The 18,935-nt window shown below is 43.2% G+C and overlaps 2 protein-coding genes across 3 annotated transcripts; one reads left to right on the top strand and one right to left on the bottom strand.

The window, feature by feature from the left end:
* Positions 1-19: 19 nt before the first annotated feature.
* On the top strand, positions 20-5,032 carry RPS8 (ribosomal protein S8). The gene is made up of 6 exons (XM_083509769.1): positions 20-147; positions 634-740; positions 1,645-1,744; positions 3,101-3,276; positions 4,113-4,242; positions 4,871-5,032. Exons 1-6 carry the CDS (start codon positions 144-146, stop codon positions 4,978-4,980), a joined length of 627 nt encoding a protein of 208 aa, XP_083365895.1. The 5' UTR covers positions 20-143; the 3' UTR covers positions 4,981-5,032.
* On the bottom strand, positions 4,906-18,592 carry BEST4 (bestrophin 4). Of its 2 annotated transcripts, XM_083509655.1 has the most exons (10): positions 18,540-18,592; positions 15,512-15,696; positions 14,044-14,138; positions 11,896-12,129; positions 11,552-11,706; positions 11,403-11,480; positions 10,779-10,952; positions 9,366-9,446; positions 8,404-8,558; positions 4,906-7,905 (listed from the first exon to the last, which is right to left on the bottom strand). In XM_083509655.1, the coding sequence occupies exons 2-10, from the start codon at positions 15,661-15,663 to the stop codon at positions 7,485-7,487; spliced, it is 1,545 nt and encodes a 514-aa protein (XP_083365781.1). In that variant the 5' UTR covers positions 15,664-15,696; positions 18,540-18,592; the 3' UTR covers positions 4,906-7,484. The 2 variants fall into 2 exon arrangements, with proteins under 2 accessions (XP_083365781.1, XP_083365782.1); XM_083509656.1 differs by lacking the exon at positions 18,540-18,592 and having other exon boundaries at positions 15,512-16,321.
* Positions 18,593-18,935: the final 343 nt, after the last annotated feature.

Genomic DNA, 18,935 nt, shown 5'->3' with positions numbered 1-18,935 from the left:
CAGGCGCGTCTCACTTCGATGACGTCCAGACGCACAGAGGACGCGCTGAGTTCACGCAGAAGCCATCGCGAGAATTGACGGGCAACAAACCGCCCCGTGGTGCTTTGCGGCCTTCTCTTTGCAGTCGGCGCCTCCGGAGAAGGATGGGTGAGTAGCTTGGGAAGCTGGAGGGTGAGGTCCTTCCATCCGTTCCCATCCGGCCAGGTGGTCGATCCAGCGGGGATGCAGCTCAAGTAATGAAGGACAGGGGCGTTTGCACGATTCAGTGCAGGGTCTATTTGGGCCGGTGGCTCCTTTTTGCCGCTTTCATGGTTGGGCCCCGCCTCGGCCGCAGGTTGTGCCTGGGCCTGCGTGCCTTTGCCATTTTGACGCGTTGGCTGCCTACCCTGGAGGAAGGGTCTGCGGGAAGCGGCCTCCCACTGGCGTTGAGCCAAGGGCCCCCTTCGCGTTCCTTTGCCCCGTGTTGCTGTGATGAAGCATCTTCCACCGAGAATGCCGTGCGGAGACATTTTTTACCTTGGAGAGCTGAGTAACTCTGGGCATAAGGAACTCTTGCAGTCGGCTGAGGTGAAAAGGCCCTGCTCTGTGCCGCGCGCTCGTCTTCACCATTTGGCTTTTGTTCTGTCCGCTCAGGTATCTCCAGGGACAACTGGCACAAGCGCCGCAAGACCGGGGGGAAGCGAAAGCCCTACCACAAGAAGAGGAAGTATGAATTGGGGCGACCCCCTGCCAATACCAAAGTATGTGCTTGTAGCTCTCTAGTGAATAATTACTTGTGCAGCTAGCTGTCTCTTTGTCTTTTTGATGCTCAGCTTATGACTGCAAAATCCCTGTTTAAATTAGAAAGCATATATATGTTTCTTGGAGTACTTGAGACCTCCGCGCACTGCTCAGGACCCCTCAGTATTCGTTGCAGGGGTTCTTTGTTCTTGAGTAACCTGAAAGAGCACATTTTAAAATACTGATCGTATGGGATTATCCTAGTTTAGAGTCATCAAAGGTTCGTGCTATAAAGGAGGTTCATGTTATAAAATATATTAATCTATTTTTGTGTGCTTGACCTGGAAGCAGCATGAATGTGCAAAAATTAGACTATTTTGAGAGTAGAACTCATAAATTATAACTTAATAAAAGTGTGCCCTTGAATTTCCCAGTAGTAACTGTTCTCCAGTTTATTTTTCTGACTGCGAGTAGCATGCAGCGATTCCTTTCTTGTACTTCTATGTATGAACCAGGATCCAATCTCCTTTGTGTGCATTCAAGTACAGGGGCACTCTTGGTGGGATGCTTGACTTCAGGCAACTGAGGCACACCACAAATGTGCCATGTCACAAATTGCATCTGAATTTCCCCTTAGACTATAGTGCAGTATGAGGAGTTAAACACAAGTCCAAAGTCTGGTGTGCTGGATTAGTTGCATAAATAAGTAGATCTGAACCATTATATTTGGAATGGGAGGCAACTGGAGTGATGAGAGCTACACCTTAGGTGGGTGCGAGACCGTTTTGGTCATTGTGCACTCACCAATGCTAGGGGTTGTCATAGTTACACTGACCATGTTGCCATGTGGTTTGAGTATTTGTAAGAAGATTTTAGTGATGTGTACGCGTGTGGTTTGACCTAGTCTCTTCTGTTTTGTTGTAGATTGGCCCTAGGAGAATTCACACAGTAAGGGTACGTGGAGGGAATAAAAAATACCGTGCTCTGCGTCTCGATGTTGGAAACTTCTCTTGGGGGTCTGAATGTAAGTGCAAAATGGCTCCTCTGTGTGGCATTAGCTAGGCTTGTACATACTAGTGATCTGGAAGCTAAAACAAGAGAACAGTGATGATAACTTTGACCTTAAGAGAGTTTTGGTGAATTCCTAAACTCTCGGTGATGGTAGTGTCATAGTTACCCTGAGTGAGTGCATTGTTGCTTCAAGGGCAGTTATGTAAATTTAAAGGGGAAACAAAATTGTTTGTATACTACATTTGAGGTGTATTTTCCCAAGAATTTTATTGTGTGAATTGATTTTAATCACAGGTGCTGTTAAACATTGAGTAATGCTGTGAGATGTTAAAGATGGATTGAAAAACTTCAATTCTGTGGCCAAGGGACAAGAAGGGAGGAGGCCTGGTCTAAACATTTTGTGGCTACAGAGACAGTAACAGGCAAAGAAAATCCCCTGCTGCAAAAATCAAATACTGAGTGTACATTGAGTGTGATTCCTTATTGGTGCCTTAGAGTGCCTATTTGGGTTAGTCTGCCCAAAGTTTCTTACTTTATGGAAGTGTCAGATTACAATCTTGTTACTATTTTTTTCTAATTTGGTGGAGATGATTCACTTGATTGCAGATTCTGTGTTTCCACCATTCCATATTTAATATTGAACTTGATCATTAAAATTTTGTGCAGATGGGCAATTGGAACACACCTTTTCATTAATTGGTTGTAGACCATTGGCTTATGACCAATATTCCAGACTATCTTCCAAAGGCAAAAGGTAATCATAAATTTGAAAACAGAAGGTACAGGCACACGTTCAGTTGACGTGGAACCTGGAACACGTGGGTTGTTTCGACCTGGAAGGGGGCGGTGTGGGCTTATGTGCACTCTGCAAACGTGTGAAGGCCCAGAGCAACCCATTCACAGACACGGAGTTGTTTGTAAAGCATTTGCCTTTCACAGAAAGGGATAAGTTCTACTGAAATCGGGAAATAGTGCACATTTCTAGGACTGCTTCTATGCTATTATTTTGTCTTATAGTAGTAAGTGCAGAAAATGCACCTTCCCTATGGTGCTGCTCTGTAACATTATATTTTTTTAAAGTTGAGGTTTGCAGAAAGAGTGGGTTGGTTAACCTGGGGTCTGGGGAAATTCTTTCCAAATTGTACTCAAAAATTCCAATTTTCCTCATGATCTTTAAGTGGGTGTTTTAAAAGTAGATGTAATAGAAACTTCACAACTGTATTTTTAAAGCAGAAGCTGTACAGATCCTGCAAACTTCAACCTTCAAGGGGATTTCGGGGCCTATGGTTTTTATGTACATGAGAGGCTCTTTTGCTATGGATTTGTATTTTGCTCTTGGAATTTGTAACATGGTCTCTTGTTTTTACAGGCTGTACCCGCAAAACCAGAATCATAGACGTAGTGTACAATGCGTCTAACAATGAATTGGTGCGCACAAAGACCCTGGTCAAAAACTGCATTGTCCTCATTGACAGCACACCATACCGACAGTGGTATGAAGCCCACTATGCCTTGCCACTCGGGCGCAAAAAGGGTGCTAAGTTGGTATGTATTAAGTGGGCCTGCAGAGGCAGATGATTGTTCTGTGCTTTTTAATTGTTAAGCGTTCAGCCACTTTGCCCTAGAGTTTAGGGTTCTTCTGTCTTCTGGTGAGGATACCTTTGTCCAGTTCTGCTTCTGAATGGAGAGCGATGACAGACATTAATCTGAAGAAGACATCTGACCACCCTGCATTGTTGGTTCTTGTCCAGTTACAGCATCTCTTTGCTGATATGGGCACAGAAGTTTTGAATTAAAAATGCAGAAAGTTAAATGAATTCTTAATGTACACAGTGCTGGTACTGGCTCATTCTGTTACTTGTCACTTGGCCAGGTTCAGATCCTCAATATTGTAATCATAGAATCTTAAGAGTTGGAAGGGACCCCAAGGGTCATCTCGTCCAGCCCCCTGCAATGCAGGAATCTCAGCTAGAGCATCCATGACAGATGGCCATCCAAGCTCTGTTTAAAAACCTCCAAGGACGGAGAGTCCACCAGAAAGCTTTTACAAATGTTTAGTCGGAATCTCCTTTCTTGGAACTTGAAGCCATTGGTTTGAGTCCTACCCTCCAGAGCAGGAGAAAACAAGCATGCTCCCTCCATGTGACAGCCCTTAAAATACTTGAAGATGGCTATCTCCTCTCAGTCTCCTCTTTTCCAGGCTAAACATACCCAGCTCATTCAAGCTCCTTCAATCACTTGTTAGTAAATTATATACTGCTTAATGCCAAATGAGACTTCTACGTTGGTTACAAAAACGAATTACATAAACATTAAATGGGTGAAATTATGGGAAGTGACTATCAGTTGAACTCCTTCACATGCTTCTGCTCTTGTTCCAGACTCCTGAGGAAGAAGAAATCTTAAACAAGAAGCGTTCAAAGAAAATTCAGAAGAAGTATGATGAAAGAAAAAAGAATGCGAAGATCAGTAGTCTTCTGGAGGAGCAGTTCCAGCAAGGGAAGCTACTTGGTGAGACTCTGAAACAGAAAAGGGTGCTGTGTTTGCCAGTAGCCTAGGTGCTGTGGTGGGTGGATGCTGTTTTGTCTTATAGTTATTATAAAATTGCATTTTATTACCTTCTGGATTTCAGGAAACCCTGCGGTACTAATTCAGCAAATCTGACTTTGCATTGCTGATTTGCTCATTCAACTCTTGGAATAGTAGTTGGCAAAAGCTGAGAGACTCTACTAGAAAAGTGTTACAGGCTTTTCTCAACCACGATTGCCACATGTGTAAAGTCATTCAAGTGGCAGGCAACATTGTGTTCCCTGGTGTTTTGAAGTTGGCCTTGTGACGAAAACTTTGTCCAGTTCTGCTGCTGAATGCAAGTGGTGACAATTCAAATTCTGAAGGTGACTTCATCAGGATGGTTTTGGTGGTTCCTTAGACTTTGCAACTTGGGGAGGGGAGATGGTATGATCCACCCACCCCAATTTGGAAAAAAGATGGGGTCATTAGCATTAAATTGCTTTGTCTCAAGAGGTTAGCGATGATGTCCTGGCATGAAAGACTGGCAAGAAGTACATTACACAGGGAAAAGCAGCCCAGTTCTTCTTACTTGATACTTCCCCATTTCTAATATGATTTCGTTTTGCAGCTTGTATTGCCTCCCGGCCTGGGCAGTGTGGTCGAGCAGATGGATACCTTCTGGAAGGCAAGGAACTAGAATTCTACCTGAGGAAGATCAAAGCCAGGAAAGGCAAATGAACAGTCACTGTATCTAATGTGCTGAATAAATACCTACAGAGTCTTGTATAAATGATTGATGTGATTATTTATGGACAGTGAGGCAAAGACTTGAGTATAGTTTACTGTGACCATGTGAACGTGTTGGTTGCTGGCGAGGAGCTCACACCTACTTTGCTTTCCCCCAGGATTTTTAAGTGCTATGGGATGAAAGCTAATGCGAGGTTTGTCTTAATATGTCTTCTGAACCTTGAGATCCTAGTTAGGGTTTCTCCTTAACCATGATCTGTAGCCAAGGTTTGTCCTGTGGTTACAGGTTGTGGTTAAGGAGGAGAGACACTAGACATTCTGGGTTTGGACAAAATACTAAGCCAGACATTTGCTTAGCTGCTGTTCTACATTGATATTTAAAGCCCAGGGAGCAGTTGCAACCTCCTGTTTGGGAGCTAGTGCATTCACACTAAGTATGCTTGTATGGAAGTTTTTTTAAAAAATGAGTGAAAGTTGTTTGACTTGGAAGCGTTATCCGCGTTAAAAAAGCACACACTGTTTTAATGGTAGGGTCAGGCTTTTCCTTAACCACTATACTAAAATGCCACCCTTGGAGCTGTGATTTTGGCAGGCAGGATTGCTGAACTGCATACTTCACAGTGTAGAATTGGTGGTTTTCATCTGCCATCAGGCATGCCTACTAATACTACTCCCTCCAACATGCATTGAGGGGGTGTGGGTTCACTTTTGTTTAGAATAGTAAATATTAACTAACTAAGGACTTAATGACCATCAACCTGCCATGGCTGTTTCATTTGTTGAGTATTCTGTAGTATAACAGCAGCAATGTCAGCAAAGTTTTGCTTTGCATTTACTTCTTTGCTAAATTGCCCAATTCTTAAAGCTAATAACTGTTAAGTTTCCCTGAATAGGGTTGAAGCTCTATACTTGGGTATGATGAACTCTCATTATACAGTATGGCGCTATAAATGTCAGCAGCACAGGTGTGTTGTCTTCTATTTTTTCTCCCAGTTCCCTTGCATCATGAGCTTTGTAGTGTACACTTCAAAATATCCTGTTTTTGGTGGCCCCATGGAGAACAGATTTTCAGAGTCTTCATCCTCTTCCAATGCATAGCATATATTTCTAATGATTAGGTATGTGCACAGGGTATTAATGAATGGAAGCTGAGAAAATTATTAATGCGTTTGTTGTTGGCAGTTGAACTCCCAAAATTGGAAGCTGTTAGTTGATTTTTTTACATTATTATTACTACATTTGGCGACAAAACAACTGGTGCACTGCTAAGTGTCTAGATTGTCTTCTTCGTGACATTCTGGTCTCATTCCAGTGCAAGATTAACTCCCTTCTAGCAGAAGGGCCAGGCCTCTTTCCAAAAGTCTGGTCCTTTCGAAGGCTGGGAACAATACTATCTTCTAACAAGATACATTTTCATCAGTTTGAGAGGGTAAGGACAAGTTCTATGAATGGGAGCATGGATCTCTTAAGAACATACCAGACAAATAAATGGCTTGCTTATATGGGTTTGGACAGATAGCAAATCTCCAGACTTCCACATAACTTTACAGAAAGCATATGCAGCTAAATACAGTGCTCATCCCACTACTAAAATTTTACAGTAATAGTCTAAAATCAAAGTTGGAGTTAACTTTTATTTAGGAGATAATCCTAAGAAAGTTATTTTGTGTGTATAGCTCTAAGAATGCTCATATGGTCAGATTTCAATGCCTTCATTCATAGCCCCTTCTCAGGCTGCACTTTCAAATATGCTTACCAAGAAGTAAGCCCCATTGACCTATTTACTAATAAATATGCATATTTATACTAATATGAGGATGGGGAGAGTAATCCTGTACATGCTTACTCAGAAGTAAATTATTTTGAGTTCATTAACTCGGGTAAATAAGTATAGGATTGCAGCCTTACAATAAACATTTTGAAAGTAAGCATTGAATTTGTTTCATTGTGCTTCCCTAGAATTTCCTCCAATATTTCAGTTTAACCACACACATTTCTCTATTGAAAAAAACCTTTCAGCTATTTATACAGCATGTAAAATTAACATTTCTTAGAATTGTTCAATAAATAAACTAAACTAAATTAAATCTTCAACTGAGTGCTGATTCCAAAAAGCTGCATCACTGCAAGTACCTGTTTATTCAAGCTTTTTTTTACCTGTTCAAGGACAACCCTGCTAGGTAAAAGGATGATGTTTGTATGTGTGTGCATATGTCAGTACTTTTCTTCCTATTTCAGGGCCCACAAGGTAACTTCAGTGTGGAAACACTGCTTCGCAGCATGTGGTTGGGCTAAACAAATTTGAAATCCTTCGATTGTTCCTACCCATAGGAGAGTTATTTATCGAGTGCGTGGCTTTCAATATGAGAATGGGCAGCTGCAGATCTTTGGCGTTAGTGTTTTTATCCCTTAATGTATGCATGCTTAGATAGGGCAAGTTTCTCTTGTATGTACTGGACCCGTGTGGCTAAATTCTGCCTTAAAAGGATTGGGCCTTAGCTAGATGGCTGGTCACTGATACTGATCTCATCTGGGGGCTCCACCACTGTAATGCTGGGCAGCTCTTTTCTCAAATTCTCAGTGTTTGTGTTCTTATGGGGGACTTTGAGGTGGCAGCCAGGGGAGGAGGTTTCACTAAGCCTGGTCTCTTCATCCTCCATGTCTTCTTCATCGATGCGACCAACTGCTTCAGGATCTTCCCTGCGATAGAAGCTGGGGCTGGAAGAGGGGAAGGTGCCCTCTGTCCTTAGGCGCAGTAGCTGGGGATGCTGAATCCGACTGCCCTTGCCAAAATTTTTGAGGCTGACTGCAGGAGAGGCAGCTGCAGTGAGGAAGCGGTTGAGCAGGGGAGTCTGAATGCGGCTCATGCTGGGTGATGCTTCCACCTGCTGGCTCTGCTCTGGATCATCACTCATCCTGCAGAAGGGGAACAGACTGGGTGAAGTAAACACACCTGATTGTAGCACTGAAATTGGTTCATACCGTCAGAATGGTCAGATTTCCTACTATGAAATTCAAAAGAAAATGATGTGACGGTGGGGTGGATGCATTCATTCAAATGATCTAATATGACATACCAAATGATCTGATATTGTTGTAGGTTCTTGTATCTCTAAAAAGTGGTCGGGCCCGTTACGTAACCAGGATTTGGATTAGGCCACTTTGCCATTTTTGGATGTGGCCCTGTGTTGCTCACAGGATGCATCCTGTGTTCATTATGCATTGTGCAAATATTCCCTCTTAACACTGGGTTCAGGGCTAATTGTAAAAACTCTATAAAGTAAAGGCTGAGGTGGTAAAATGCAATCCAGGAAAATGCTCCCAGGCCTTATAGCTGATGGAAAAGATTGTATCTGGCAAAGTGGCCAGGCTCAGGTTGTCAGCCTTTTGCCATGGCAACATAGCTGAACTTACCGCATGTCAAAGGTAGAACCCATGAAGGAAGGTTTCAAGGTCTCTGCCACTGTGGCCATTGTGTACGGGGGCTGAGCTGTAGATTCATTCCAGTATTTGTCTTTTCCAGTTGGTGGTAAGTTCTGATACATGTCATCCACTGAAAGCAAAGACACCTGAGCAGACAGGAATATTTCTCATCAAAGACCTGCATAAGACTTGTAATTGCTTTAATTATAATTGTGCTTTAATTACAGTTGTGCGTTAACACAAGGTTCTCAATAGGAAAAAGTATCAAAAGAACACCAGCAATATAAGAGGCAGCTAAATAAAAATGCTTCTGCCTCAGATCGATTGATTACATTTATTCATTGCTTTGTACTAAAGTCTCAAAGTGACTTGCAGATCTGTAAAACAAAAATCATTTAATAACCAGGGAAAAAGAAGACCCAATTAACAAGATCTTAGAATGCTCCTCATGATACTACAAAAAGGGCAAATTGCCTCACAAAAGTGCCACTTTTTCTGTGTGTTACTAGAGATTTGAAGTAAGCAATTTGTTGTCCCAATAAAAGGTGAACTGGGTTATGTCCAAGCCTACAAGGGGATCGTGTGTACTATCAAAGAAAGTATCCTGTCAAAAGTGTGGGAAGGGGAGCATTAATAGACAAATGAATATTCAGGGCGCTATATTCAGCATGTGAGTAAAGACAATTGATTCTTTGATATATGGTCTATTCTGCATCCATTGCTTTGCATAAAATGTTTAGAGAAAGATAAAGGTTCGGACTGTGGATAGCAGAAATGGGAAAGAAGGTATACACAGAGGTAGAACAGTATAGATGACAAATAGCTTACCAGATTTTTCAGGCCAGTATGGAGGTCATTAAGCATATTAAAAAATACCCAAACACCCAGGACGCCAAGTTGTATGCTGGATATACCTGTGTGAAGTGTGACTAGGCCTTTGTTTTAAGACTCACTTGAAGGTTCCTGTCTATCAATTTGTTAGTTTCAAAGTCATCGTCATCCTCTCCGAAGGGATTAATTATCTGCTCTGCCACCTATAGGAAAAGAAAGGTGTAGCATATGAATATTCCATATTTGAATGTGGGAGACAACTGAGTGGCATTAGAGCTATCCTTTTTTGTAAATTTTAGCAGGCAGCCCTTCTAAACACAGTCTCATCTAGCTTGTCTTCATTGCCAATTGCATTCTCTGGAAAACTGAGACAAACATTGCAAAGCATTCTGCTTTGATGTGATTAAAAAGTATTAGGTAGCTGAGCTGCTGTGTTGCATATACTAATACGCTTGCTGGTTCCTATCCAAAATGGCAGTGTGCACACACACACAAAACAGTGCTTGCAATCCAGAACAGTGAAGCTGCTGTATTTTAGCCATGTTCATGCCTGAACACACAAATGTTCAAACTGTGAATGGGGTGGGTGGCATGTTGCACATGCAACCCTTTAGCATCCCCATGTGCACGAAACCTCCCCCATTACGATTTACTGGGGCCCTTGGTCTTATGGAGGATTCTAGTCCAGTGGGCACAAGAAGTCCTCTGCAGACCTTCCGCACTCAACTGAAAGGCTGGGGACTGAGCATCCACAATCAGAACAGTTTACTTCTTCAGGTGAGCATCTGACTTGCACCTTCTGTTGCAAGTCTTTGCTCCCTTTATTTCCAGCATTTAGGCTGTGAGTGTTGTTTATGTAGGCAAATCATTACCACCCTGCTACAAGGAGAGGTAACAGCAGGCTGGGGGAACCTTACAGTGTGCAAAGGTTTAAAAGGCCTTCAGGATAAGGGACCATAAGGGCAGGAACCACAATAAACCAGTCCAAGGAGGATTGCACATGCTCAGTCAGGATGCTGACTCAATGGCAGGGAGAGTGGAATTGAGGCTGGAATGGAAGAACACCCACAGCCCACTTCTCTTTTCAGTACTGTAAAATCCAGAAGGGACAGAATCTGCAGATGGGGACAGCCTCTTGCGCCCCTGAATCTTCTCATCTGGTTCAAACAATGCATGGGACTCATTGATGCTCACACCAACTCTGTCTCAGCACCCCATATCTTATACAGTGGTACCTCGGGCTACATATGCTTCAGGTTACATACGCTTCAGGTTACAGATTTCGCTAACCCAGAAATATTACCTTGGGTTAAGAACTTTGCTTCAGGACGAGAACAGAAATCGTGCTCAGGCAGCGCAGCGGCAGCAGGAGGCCCCATTAGCTAAAGTGGTGCTTCAGGTTAAGAACAGTTTCAGGTTAAGAACGGACCTCCGGAACGAATTAAGTTCTTAACCTGAGGTACCACTGTAATTTGAAGACTGAAGATCAAGTCAATGAAGCCATCTGCATGGAAAATGGGAGCCAACATCCTCACCTTCAGCCAACCAGCATAAAAGAAGAACTGTAGAAGAGTGGGTAAGGGAACATACAGATCTAGGTCCTCATCTTTTTTTGTCATTGTTTTGTTTTGACTTGGGTCCACAGGTTGTAGGAACTGACGCCCAATCACACACAAAGCAAAGAAGGAATAGACAGCGATGGTGACCACCTGTGGAGAAGCGGCTGTTAAACATTTGCCAGGGTTTCAAGAGAGCATCATGGAACTATGCTTTTCATTGCAGAAACCAAAACAATCTCCTGCAGTACAGGAGGTCTGCACATTATGCGCTAGCATGTCCTGCGCACCCTACCAATTCAAAAACAATTAAACTGGCACTTTCACAAACTGATCTATTTCCTAGCTTGTTATTTGATGTTCGTTGGGAAACAGCTGACTATTTTGGAGCTGGAAACTTGTTCCTTTCCTCTGCAATAAAAAAATGAGACGTTAAGTAAAACTAAGTAGAGTTGTGCTGTGGAGATGCACCAAGAGAGACAGATTTAGAAAGTGTATGGGAAAAGTAACCTTTAGTCTACTTGTAGGAACAAAACTGCTACTGAGAGATGAGCATTGAGACGTGCAAGAGTATCCAGAGGGTGTGGAGTGCTCCTTGCTCACCTGGGTGTACACCAAGGGGATGCTTATCCAGTCATAGTGGAAAAGCATGCTGCATTTGGAGCGGTAGAGGTTCAGTTCCTGGACAGAGAAAGACAGGTGGTTATTTCACGTTTGCATAGCTGGTCAAGCAATTTCACTGCAATACTTACATCTATGAGCAATCTGAGCGCCACGTCATCCCGGATCCTTCCTTCCCGCCTGGCTTGGGCTGCTAGATTAGTGAACCACACACAAGGGATCCAATACTTGTTGAAGTCTGAGTGGTGACTCTCATACTTCTTGCGCTCATCTTGTGTCATGAAGCCTGCAAGAGAGCAAGGGAAAGTTGGAGCACTGCCTCTCCATCTGCTCCTTGATACTGGGAAGAGCTTCAGGGGCCACCAGTCAGTAATAGGTTCTGGTGGAATAATCTCTTGATCCCTGTGGCACCTTAGAAAGACTAATAAAAGTAGACTCCCAGACCATCCTGTTCATTTCCCCAAGTTAAACTCACCAGCTTCAACTAAGTGGTCCATAGTGGGGAATCTCTTAAGGACTCTAGCGCTGACCGAGCGCAGGATGAGCACAGAGGAGAGGTTGGCGTAACGGATGAGAGTGCGGCGCAAGATGCGGCCCTTGTCATCCTTCCCATGCACATTGCTGGAAATGACGCACATGAGCTGGTCTGGCAGAGGAATGCTGGTATACTGCGCCCACCAGCGGTTCACAATCAGTGTGACATAGAAACCTGCCAGGAAAGAGAGGTGGAAGAGGCATTAGCAGGGATGAGAGATGAGGACTTGGAAACAGTGAGAGAGCATGAGGCAAGGTCATCAGGCATAATGAACTGCTGCCATTTTAGCATGTTGGCACTGAGAGCAGAAACATTCTACCCATTTGAGCTCTAGGAGTTGGTTAACTTGTCAAATAATTTTGTTAAGGAATTGTTAAAGAAGTTATCTGTATGACACAAGACAAAATTTCACTCCCCTTTTTGTTGGTTGGTCATCTTTACAAAAGAAGCAAAAACATTTATGAAAGCTACAAAACTAAAGATTTATGAAGTTGTCAAATTATTTTTTACATTTAGAATTTGGTAATGAAAAGTTTCAGTATACTGTGTACCTCAGAGCTTGCTATTTCTTGTTAGGCAAATAAAATTCTTTAATACTTAGTGCAGAAGTCTGCAATCACAATTTAGAGGCAGTTTGTTTACAAAAATTCTTCAAAGAGTCCACACATGTTAATGGTGGGAACCATTTCTCTGGGAAATTGCCAGGGTGCTTAGGATTTGTCATAATCTTCAATTGAGTACCGATCTTATCTGCTGAAATTTCACTCTTTTTAAAAGAGTTAACATTCTTGGAAAGAAATAAGAGCATTTTTCAGGCTGTGGCTGAATAAAAAACCAAACAGCAGCCATACAAAACAGGGAAGTGCAAAGAGTTATATTTATCAATATTCAGGGATTCTGGCAGGCATGGAGGCAAAACCAACCCTTGCTCTTATCTATATTTGCACATATTAACAAAAGATCAACACATTCAAAACCACTGGGTTTCCCGCCAGCCCTCCCATTTTCCCTTCTTGAAGCTTTCCTATGAGGGAGAAAAATGGTATGTTTCCCATCCAGGCAAAGAACAAAAGGTTTCCTCTTCCCACCCCACCTGCATATTGCATGTACAGAAACAGAGTTGACAACAGTACTGATGTGCCAGCAACCTCAACCATGCCTGAAGGCTAGCTTAGGAAGGGCAGGGCAGGCCCCATGGTACACACAGATCTCTGCCTTCCAACACCTCACCTCTGCATCTTCTGCCTGGGGCAGCTGCCCCATCTGCCTAATAGAAGGGTTATCCCATCTTACGCTTCCCTTCCAATGCTTGCTATGGCATGATATAGGCTTCTTGGAAGCTCAAAAGAACATATGGCCTACGTGGAGAGTCATTGTTTACTCCTTCCAATGCCTTCCTTCTAGGAATAGCAAGTCCACACCTAATTCAGGCTAGGGAGAACTGCAATTTTACTTCAGTTGACCTTTTTACAGTAAAGTTTTGCAAAGGCAATGAAAATTCACAAGGGAATCATTTTTAAGCAGATCTATTTAGGCTTGCATTTCTGATATAGACTTCTAATGTGAAAACTAGGTCTGTTTACTCAGGAGAGTCAGGCAAGTTCATTGTGCATTTTTGCAGCCCTAGCTGTACGTCATTTAGACATAAACTCTCTCACCTGTCAAGCTGTCACTTCCTTTTCCATTTGAATTATCCACCTCCTACTTTTTAACTTCCCTTTTTTCGTTTTGTGACACCACTCACATTTCTTTTTTCGTGATGTGGTGTTTGCTGCATCAATCTCACTTTCACACACGCACACACACAAACATCAGGGTCAGCGTCCGCAGTAATTCAGAGCAAGACTTTTAGAGTGGTCTATAGCAAGAGTCCTTCAGATCATCTGACTCCTCATTCACTCCTGGATGCATACCATGAGCTCTGCCACTGATTTGTGGTACCTCCCAATGGGAAATAATTTGGTATTCTGTGCAATCGGAAGATTAAAGGGGCTTTTACCAAATGCATGCATCTGGCCTTAATTAAAGCAAGCAATCAAGAAACCATAGCAACAAGGCCTCCTATCAAGAGCAGGTACATAATCATACCTAGGACAAAGGACAGAGGGATGAGGTCAGTTGAGCGGTTGCAGTATTCAGCCACCTTTGCAAAGAGACGTTTCTGATCCACATTCAGAAGGTGCCTACAGAAGATTGGGAAGAATAACAGGCTTGAACTCTCTCATGGTATAAACATTCTTCTTCAAGCAAACAGGAGCCAGGGCTCTTCTCTGTCCCTGCCAAAGCAATCCCTCTGCTTGGTTAAGTACCAAAATAACTGTCACTATGGCAAACAATAGGATTCTTTCAAGGATACAAGGAATATTAAGACAACAATAACAACACAACACTAATACCACCTCCAATAGATTTCACCAGCAGGTCCCAGGGCTTGTTACAACTATTTAAAATTCTGTATTAAAAACAACTAAAACAAATTGCAGTCACAGGAATAGGGTAGGTCCCAAAAATACACAGCACTGGTATCAAAGGCCAGGTACAGAGGTGTATCTTCAGCATTTGCTAAGAGCTATATAAAGAACATGCCAGACACACCCCTATGGGGTGGGACCTCCACATCTTAGGGGCTGCTACAGATAATGCCTTCTTGGGAAGGTGGCACCCCTCAAAGCCCTACCAAGAGGACTCTGCTGATTTAAACACTCCATCAAGTCTGTAGGGACAGTAGTGATTTTTCAGATATTTGGGGCTTAAGTCATTTATGGGTTGCAGGGCATGAGCCTCTAGGCATGAATGTGGCAGTCTCTGTAATCTAAGCTCTACCCTTCTCAGCAGAATCCAACAATACCCCACTCACCCATCCTGGCCAACTAATGACGTTCAGGGGAAACAGATTCTCCTGAATGTTAGAACAATTTGATTTATTTACTTGAATTATTACCATTACTATTACTATTATTTTATTTATATGTCTCCCATCTGACTGGGTTGGCCCAGTCTGGGTGGCTCCCAACAAAATATTAAAAACAAAATATTTAAAACACATGAGGGCAACCCATAGCCCTTTGCAGGCCATCTGTGCAGCCCACTGCAGGTATTCAGTCTGCCTCCCACAGCCAAATTTGCCCCTTGCACACTGCCAAATTTTGCTCCAGGGCTGGCGAGGGGGTGGGGAGCACCATGTATTTGGTCTCCTTCCAGCCCATTTGGTGGTCTGGAAAGAGCATGATTGTGATGGGAAGAAAGCCTGGAGAGCCATCCCCATGTAAATGACCTGGTGGGCTGCGTGGAATGCAGTTGTAATGGAGAGAAAGGCCCAGCAAGAAAGTCAGCCCTGGGAGCTTTCCTCCCACTAAACAGTCTAACTCTGAGGTTGGTTTAAAGGGGGGCAAGCAGATTGGTAATGAAGCTCTGAAAGTTGAGAGCAAAAGTACCACAACACTGAATGCTCCTGAAAAAAGAACAGCAATTTTACGTTCTTCAACCATTTCAGACGTCTTTAACTATGTCCCCCTGGAGAGGTTTCATTCCATTAAACAGGATATTGTCAACTTACCGGTAGATGACACTTAGTGTTCCGTAAAGCAAGACGAAGACAATGAACTCCTTGTAGAGCAGCTTGTAGATGCTCCCTTTCCAACGAAAAAGTAGCTTGGAGAAGCCCCCAAAGCGAGCATTGGCCACTTTCAAGGTGTAGGAGACTGTCATGGCTGCCTTGTCTGGGCCTCATGCAGGCACCAGCTGAGACACAGAGAGAAATAACACCCAGGGAGGAAAATATCACTTCTCTTTTCTCTCCTGCCACCTTGATTATGGGAAGCTAAGTGCAGGGCTGGACCTACCAGGAGCTGCATTGAGCCACAGGGCTCAGGCAACAAATTGGGAGAGGCGGTGAATCGTGGGCCAAATCTCCCGCCCATAGAGCTGCCTGTGAATGACTGGTCAGCCAGCGGGTCACTGGAGCTACTGTACGATCTGTTCACCACTCTTCTTCCCTTCCGCCTTCACCTGCTCAACTGCTCAATTGATCACCCACCTGCTGCTAACAAAGTAACTGTAAGAGCACTCCAGGCATTATTCTGAGGGAAGGGTTCTCGCTCACCCATTCATTGTTGACAAAGTGGTGGCAGTGTGAGCACCCTGGACCTCAGTCTGAGGAAGGGGTCTTCCCTCAGAATGCGGCATTGTGGGACAGGCCATCCAGGTTGGTCCTAGTGCTGCTGTCACTTTTATACAGCAGGGGCAAGTGAAGTTAGCATTTTACATCACTCGAAGACATCTAAGGTTTTGGATGATTTTACACAGTAGTTTGTCAAGCTGGCCCTGCTTAAAAGTTGGTAGCCGGCACAAAGAATCAATCACATATCAGAAAGGTCATTTACTTCACCATGGTTTTGCACAGTGCTATTTTTCCAGAAAAAGAGGTGGCTGGAACTCACCACACCTGCCTCCTTTGTTTTCTGGCACCCACCTGAGAGGTGCAGAAACAGAGTTCCAGCAAGTTCCTGCTGAAAAAAGCCCTGGCTGTGCACAAGCTGTTTTGATAGTGTGTGCTTGCCTTATTCAAGGGACTTATTCAAGGGCCACTAACTGCACCCATTACTTACATCCAGATAATCTAACCTTTTTCTAGCCACAGATCTTTCCATTTTCACAATTACCCATCAGCTTGAGGGGCAACAGTTCTTCTCTGGTGATCCAAATAAATGGCTGTTCTCCATGGCCTAGCAGCAGAATTATACAGGAAAAGGAGTCCCACCGCACAACATATTTTGCAATCTTTCCAGAGAGTGTTGGCATGTGTGCAACATGTGAGTGGCCCCTTCCTAGAGGAAATTTCCTTTTTTATTTCCCATAATAGCTTATGTTTTATGCCATGTACTTTGATATTTTTTGTAGGTTTTTTTTTAGCTTTTTCCATTATTATTATTAAGGATTTTTCTTTTTAATTTTTGTTATTTATATTTATCTGTTTAAAGCACAATAAAAGTATATATAAATAGAATAGAATAGAATAGAATAGGCATAAGAACTAAACAAGATCAAGGACCTGTATTTTTACTGTGATAGGAACATAAGCAGAGTCCTGCAGGATCAGGCAAATGGCCCATCTAGTCCACTGTTCCGTTTCCCAAACATGCTCATGGGAGGCCCAGAAGCAAGACATGAGAGCAACAGTCCTCTCTCAGGGTTGTTCCCCAGCAACTGGCATGCATAGGCAACGGGGGGGGGGGGGAGGTCTCAGAACCTGGAGGTGACATGTACCCAATAAAAAAGTATACAGCCAATAAAGGTGTCAATAAAACACTACTGAACTGAGTGCTTCCCATGTGAGGCTAGATTTCACTACAATTAAAAGAAATGAGGAGAAGAAAGCAGTAATTAGAGCCTCCTGCATGAGACAAGAGAGGCTTTTCAGTGGAGGATATATATGCAATTTATCACGAATCCCCGACTCCTGTTCATTGGAAAGCAATAAAACAGGAAGGGTTTAATTAAAGGCACAAGAACAGTTAAAAGCCTCAGTCCTGCATTGCCTGTCCGCACAGGTCAAGCTGGTGCTGCCACTGAATTTTATTACCAAAAGAAAATTGCAAGAAAACTGGCTATGGAAGAAACCATAGAGGACTACACAGAAAACACTAGAACGCAATGAGCTGAGATCATCATCATCATATGGGTGTTCTGTAAAAAGTGAGTGAACAGGTAATGGCAATCTCAAGGGGGCAGGAACTGCTAATGTGGTAGCAAAGCAAGCCTCAGCTTTTACACCGTTGCCAGGGATTACAGCTAATAGGGTTGCCATATTTCAAAAAGTGAAAACCAAACACAAAAACTGTTGAGCAAAATCTCCCAAAAACATTTTAAGCTATTTGGGGGGAAATTCACAAAAAATCTACACTTCTGATATGGGCTGCTATTGGACATTTTGACCAATTTTCAAAATTTGCTCCCAGACACTATTTTTGACAGCCGAATCCCAGATATTTCCAGGAAATTCCAGACGTATGGCAGCCCTAATACTACTACTCATGTCTGGAGAGATACTGAGAAACAACAGTGGAGGTGAACCAGGGGGTGACCTAGGAAGGTAAATAGGAGGAGACGAGAGAGTAACTCAGAGAGAGTAACTCAGAGGCCCACAAAAACATAGCAGGCAGCATAAGATGACTTTCCATAGGCCGCAATCCTAGGCACACTTACAATGGAGTAAGTCCCATTGAAACCAAAGGGCCTTATTTTTGGGTAAGCATGCTTAGACTTGCACTGTGAGTCTCAGAATTACAGGCAATCTTGAGCAAGACAGCTGCCGGGACACATGGAGAAATGAAAGGCTGCTTGCATGGCCAGCCCAGCTGTGGAGCTGCTGCGTGTGAGAGAGAGCTCCTCTACCTTTGGCTTACTAAGTGGATATTCAGCAGGCGTGAGCAGCATTAGATAAAACTATTGCTGTCACTGTTAGGTTTCCACTGCCATTCAATCAATAAAGGCACAGGAGCTTTGCCTAGGGCAGAGTGGAAGGGTGGAGTGGCAACCACAAAGTGACAATACCTCCCTGATGAAAAGAAGCTAGAACTTCTTACCTGTCCTGGGAGTTCAGTTGAGGCTGGTTATAACTGTCTCACTAATGCAGAGAAAGAAGAAAAGCTGTTACCCACTTCCTTTAAATATGTTACTCATGGTAAATAGACTAGACTGCTCAGAATGATTGATGGTGGGGCTGTTAGTAGCCCAAGAACAGGGAACTGTGTAAATGCCTATGTGATGTTCATGGTTATAATTTACTTTTGTGAAAATTAAGCCATAGATGAAAATTCCATTCTAATTTATTTATTACAGTTACACCTCACCTTTTTTTTCTAAAGAGCTTAAGGTAGTGTTCCCTTCTCTCTTCCCCCACTTTTATAGCAGGCCTGCCTCTATATCGGACCAAGTTCAATGTGTTACTATTAGAACTTAGCAAGTTGGGACTAGTTTAC

Source organism: Podarcis liolepis (assembly GCF_965112155.1).
Source record: "Podarcis liolepis genome assembly, chromosome: 6".
NCBI lineage: Eukaryota > Metazoa > Chordata > Lepidosauria > Squamata > Lacertidae > Podarcis > Podarcis liolepis.
Note: the sequence above shows the minus strand (reverse complement) of the source record. Positions and strands in the feature narration are given on the sequence as shown.